We start from the raw sequence: 4747 nt of genomic DNA, 5'->3' as shown, positions 1-4747 counted from the left end.
AGAATGCTCTCAATGCTGCTCATGGACACTGGGAGCTGATGGTGTCCGGGAGGACCTGAGGCCTGTCAGCAGGAGGGAGGACAGGTCCAGGTGGGGCACAGGGGTGAGGTGGGAAGCACGCAGTGCAGATCTGCAAGTTCAAAGGGCCAGAATCAAGCCCAGTGGGGGCAGGGCAGAGTAAAGCCAAGCTCAGTCTTCAGGGAAGTGGGCCTCTGGTGGGAAGGTCAGAAACCAGGTCCGGAATCACGTGTGTTTCCATATAACTTGGCCCGTGCTGGACACAATTGGCTTTCCAGCCCCTGGTGGTGGCCCTACAAGGGGAAGTGGTGGGGTGGTGGGGGGCAGGGGGATGCCCCATGAAAATATCCCCACTGGAGTCCAAGGGCCTTGCCTCTCCAGGCTAGCTCTCCAGGGCACCAGCCTCCTGCAGGCCCATGGGCCTCCCGGGGTCCAGTCCTTTCTCCTTGGGTCATGGCCGCCTCTTGAGCTGCTGTGCTGCCCCGGCAGACTTGTCCCCAGAGACCCAACTCTCCCTGGGCCTCTTATGCCACAGGCTGGTGGAGTAGCAGGAGAAATCAGGGACCTCGCCAGCCTTTGAAAGCCCAGGAGAATGAGGGCAGCCCTGGGAAGCCAGGAGGACAGACGCTGAGCCAGCAGCCTCTTCCTGCAGACAGAGAAAAGGGAGGCTGAAAAGAGACAAATTTGGGAAGAATTCCTCTAAATCATCTCATCTGGCCAGGCTTCTCACTGAGGAGGGAGACAGAAGGAGAGACACGCAGAAGTTGGTTGTCGGGGTGAGCGAGAAGCTAGGGTTTGGGTGGGGTGGCTGGGTCGGGGAAACATTCGGAGAGGGAAAAGCAACTGAGATGTGGGGGAGGCTGGGCCTTAAGGCAGGGCAGAGACGGTGAGGCCAGAGTGAGCAACCGGGAAGCCAGGAAGGCTCCTGGGCTTGGAAAGTCCAGAGACCACAGCTCTAGGGTGATGCTTCCTGGAGGAACTGGCTACCGGAAACTGTCTCTGGGAACAGGTTGAGGTGAAAAGCTCTTCTGTAGAGCTTCTGTTCTTCTCCCATATAGAAGGAGACCCTCCCCAGGAAGTACAGCAGGGGTGGATCGGGTGGACAAGTGGAAATGGAGCAGGCCCGGTGCTGGAAGAAAGTGGGACATGACCTCAGGTTTCCATTCTTGAGACCTTCACCAGAAGGCAGGAGATGAGCCAAATTTGGGTTTGAGTAGTCCCTGGCACGAGGCTTGGGTGCCGGACCCCTCTTAGGGCTGTATTTGCACGTTAGACTCACTTAGGAGCTCTCCGACCTTCCCACTCACCTCTCCGGGCTCCAGCAGCCGATGTGCCTCCCCATCAGACTAACCCATTGGAGAACTTCATGTAGCCGCCATCTGGACTGCCGATATGGCCACTGATGGTGAAGGGCGGCCCCACCTCCAGATCCTTCATGTTCCTAAGAAAGATCAAGGCTGAGAACCTCACCTTTGCCTGGGACCCATCTCCCTAGACAAGGGCACAGCAAGAGATTCCAGCCATGGGGGAATCTCTGGGTCACTGGCTGATCTTCCAGAGCAGGACTCACCCCACGTCCCTGGGCCAGGGGAGGAGCAGCCTGCCCTGTGATGGGGAGTAGACCAGATGACTTACCCAGGACTTTCTGACCCTTATCCCTGGGTTCCTGATTTCTTCATTTGCTCTTCTTTGACTATGCCTGGGGTCACTTATAATTAAGCCTGTCTCCAGCATTGAACGTGAAATGCTTGAAACCAGAGACTCTACTCAGCTGTCTTTGTGCCCTTAGAAGGGAATCCCACAATCCTGGCTACAATAAACATTTCTGAAGAAAGGATGCAGGGATGGATGATGGGTGGACCAAGGAAGGGTGTGTGTGGGAGGGGGTGAGTGGATATTTCCTGCCTAAGAGGGAATGTTAAGAAGGTCATTGTCATCACAGTCTTCCATGGCCCCATCTGTATTCCAGTTTTCCTTCATGGCATTTTCTAAATGGACTCAGGTCCTTCTTGTTTACTTAGACATATGGAAAGAAGATAGGGAAGGGAAGCAGCACGTGCCAGCTCCATCTCCGATTCCTCCTCCATCATCCCAAACCCCCACCACTCCCCGCCACACCCAGACCTTCCCTGGATTTACTCACCGGATTTGGTACAAGTTGAAGACAAAATTGGGCCCTAGGAAGACAATCCAAAATGAGGGGGTTAGCACCTCCAGGGAAAACCACCCACCACCCTTCTGTGACATGTGGTATCCTTCACTGCTGTCTGGAGAAGTCAGGTGGCTGGGCTGGAACTTGGGCTGCTCTGGGAGGATCCCAAGCTCCTTCAGGGACTTCTCATGAAGGGCCCTGACTTGAGAAAGGAGGCAGTCCTAGCCTGGAGTCCAAAAGAACCAGACTTCACCACTTTCCAACTATGTAGCCCATGTCCTCATAGATAGGAAAAGGAGGCTAGACTTTCTTCCTTGGTGGAATGTCAAAGCAATCATAGTAGATGAAAGTACATGGGCACATAGTAGGTGCTAGCAAATACTCCGGTAACTGCCAACGTGAGCTACAGATCTAGGGACTGTCTTCACGTCTCGGCACTCCAGCGCACCCATACAGATCCCCCGGGGTCCTGTGGAAAGTACAGACACATCTCCGAGGTGAGAATCCCACAGTGAGCTCCAGAAGCCTCCCAGTGCAGCAGAAACACCAGGACGCTCGAGAGAGGGCCCTGAGACCCACAGACAAGTTCGGAGATGCACAGGAATGTGACTGGGACCACCTGGGGCTGGGCCTGTCTTGGCTGTTGCCCTTGGCCCTGGAGTGTGGGGGGGCGGGGGATCCATGCAGGCCCCTGGGATGCACTCTTGTAGGTCTAAGGGGAGTGGAAGCTGGCTGCTTACCAGGGAGGGAGGAGCCCAATTCGTGCAATAAAGACCCCACTGCTCCACCCCTGCTTCAACTGTTCAGTCACCACTCAAGTCTTCAACCCCCCACCCCCACCACCACCACAGGAAATATTTGTGTCCCACTGTGCTGAAGGGTTTGCAGCTCCTCCTGGCCTTGCCCACTGCTATGAGAGGAGGGGCTGGGGAGAGCTGGGGTGACAGGACCCTGCAACTCACTCACCCTCCCAGCAGTACCCACGCTGGTACCACTTGGCCAGACTATAGCCAAGGATGGACACGAGCAGCAGTGACAGTCCCACGCCGAGGATCAGGCCCAAGGTGCCGATGGAGTCCTCACCTGTGGAGACACGACATCCTCGAGCCCTCTGACAGCACCCCTGCCCAGCGGGCCTGCACCTGCTCCAGCTCCGAGGCCTCTCCTCCCTCCCCACTGCCCACTGAAAGGACTGTCCCCGGGGAGTCGTGGTCTGAGCTGGCTGGTTCAGCCCAGCTGTGCTGAGATGGGACTGTCTGGCACCTGAAGTTTTAGAGTGAGCCCACCCTACACTGGGAGCTTGTTCAGTCAAAGCAGTAGTCCTCTGATTACAGGCCTGGTTTGCAGCCGGAAGCCTTGCTGAATTCTCAGGCATTCTGCTGGCTGGGAAAAGCACTGACCACTTGGGGAAGAGCCCAGGTGTTCCAGTCTCACCACAGCCCCAGTGGTCAGAAGGGACAGCCTGGAGAGTCCCAAGAGCTCAGACTCCAAGAGCCTCGGGCCCCTCCCGCTTTGCAAAGCTGGGGAGCAGAGTGTTAACCTCTGGGCCCTGTTTTCTGCTTGTCCTTACCACTTCTTCCCCTTCTGTGGTGTAAGCGCTTAGCTAAATTTATAAGTTATTTGTAAACCAAACTGAGAAAGAGAGAGAGATTGGAGACCCACAGGGAGCCGACACGAGCCAGAAGCAGAACCAGAGAGGCAGTCAGTTCTGTGGAAGAGGCTTGTGGTGGGAGTGCCCTAAGGCCCACCCACCTCTGCCAGGGCGGGCGGGGAAGAGAAGCCAGGAGGCTGAGGACTGTAGGAGAACAGGATGGTTCCGCATCGCCATGGCTGAGGGCCTAAGGCTCCTGGGGTGTTGCCAAAAGGCCAGGAAGTGCAGTGGGTGGGAACCGACTTTGGGTGCAGCCTGGCATGCAAAGCCCAGCTCCATGTCTCGCAAACTGTGGGAGCCACGCGAGACTGGAAGCCACGTGAAGAGGGCAACGCTTGCTATGCTTCCAATGCTCTTATGGAAAATGAGGTTAATAAATAGAGTTGGTGCGACAGTTCATGGTGATGCCACAGAGAGCACTGTTGTTGTCATTGTTATTCTCAGTGTGATTGGGGACCAGTCTCCCAGCGGTAATGCCATCGGACCCCGGTTTCCATCTCAGGGCTTCTCTGTCCACGGAAGGAACCCACACACACACCACGATGCAGGCTGGCCGAGGCTGGAAGTGAAGTGTGTTATAAAGACCCTGTCGAGAGTGCCCCTCTTCTCTCTTTAAAAAGTGGTGTAATGGTTAAGACATTGGACTGCCACATGACTGACCGCAGTTCGAATCCCAGACCCAGCAGCTTGAAACTCATGCCAGGTGTGCGTGCCCAAGATCTCAATAGAGAATGGAGAAGGGATTGCAATGTGGACATCCCTCCTGCGGGTGATTTCTCGCTTTCTGTCTCTCTGTATCTCTCTGTCTCTCCAGCAAGTGCACACACTCTATAGCAAAAATTTCTTTTTATTTTTTTTTTGGAGAGATTTTCACTGTAGGGCACGTGCGCTCGCCAGACAGACAGAGAGAGACATAGAGACAGAAA

The 4747-nt window shown here is 55.4% G+C and overlaps 1 protein-coding gene across 1 annotated transcript; it reads right to left on the bottom strand.

The window, feature by feature from the left end:
- On the bottom strand, positions 1-4100 carry SMIM35 (small integral membrane protein 35). The gene is made up of 5 exons (XM_027771981.1): positions 3923-4100; positions 3137-3253; positions 2162-2195; positions 1326-1459; positions 1-664 (listed from the first exon to the last, which is right to left on the bottom strand). Exons 1-4 carry the CDS (start codon positions 4098-4100, stop codon positions 1360-1362), a joined length of 429 nt encoding a protein of 142 aa, XP_027627782.1. The 3' UTR covers positions 1-664; positions 1326-1359.
- Between the last annotated feature and the right edge of the window lie 647 nt (positions 4101-4747).

Source organism: Tupaia chinensis, unplaced genomic scaffold (genome assembly GCF_000334495.1).
Source record: "Tupaia chinensis unplaced genomic scaffold, TupChi_1.0 Scaffold000247_1, whole genome shotgun sequence".
In the NCBI taxonomy this organism is placed as follows: Eukaryota; Metazoa; Chordata; class Mammalia; order Scandentia; family Tupaiidae; genus Tupaia; species Tupaia belangeri.
The sequence above is the reverse complement of the archived record's forward strand: the minus strand, read 5'-3'. Positions and strand labels throughout refer to the sequence as shown.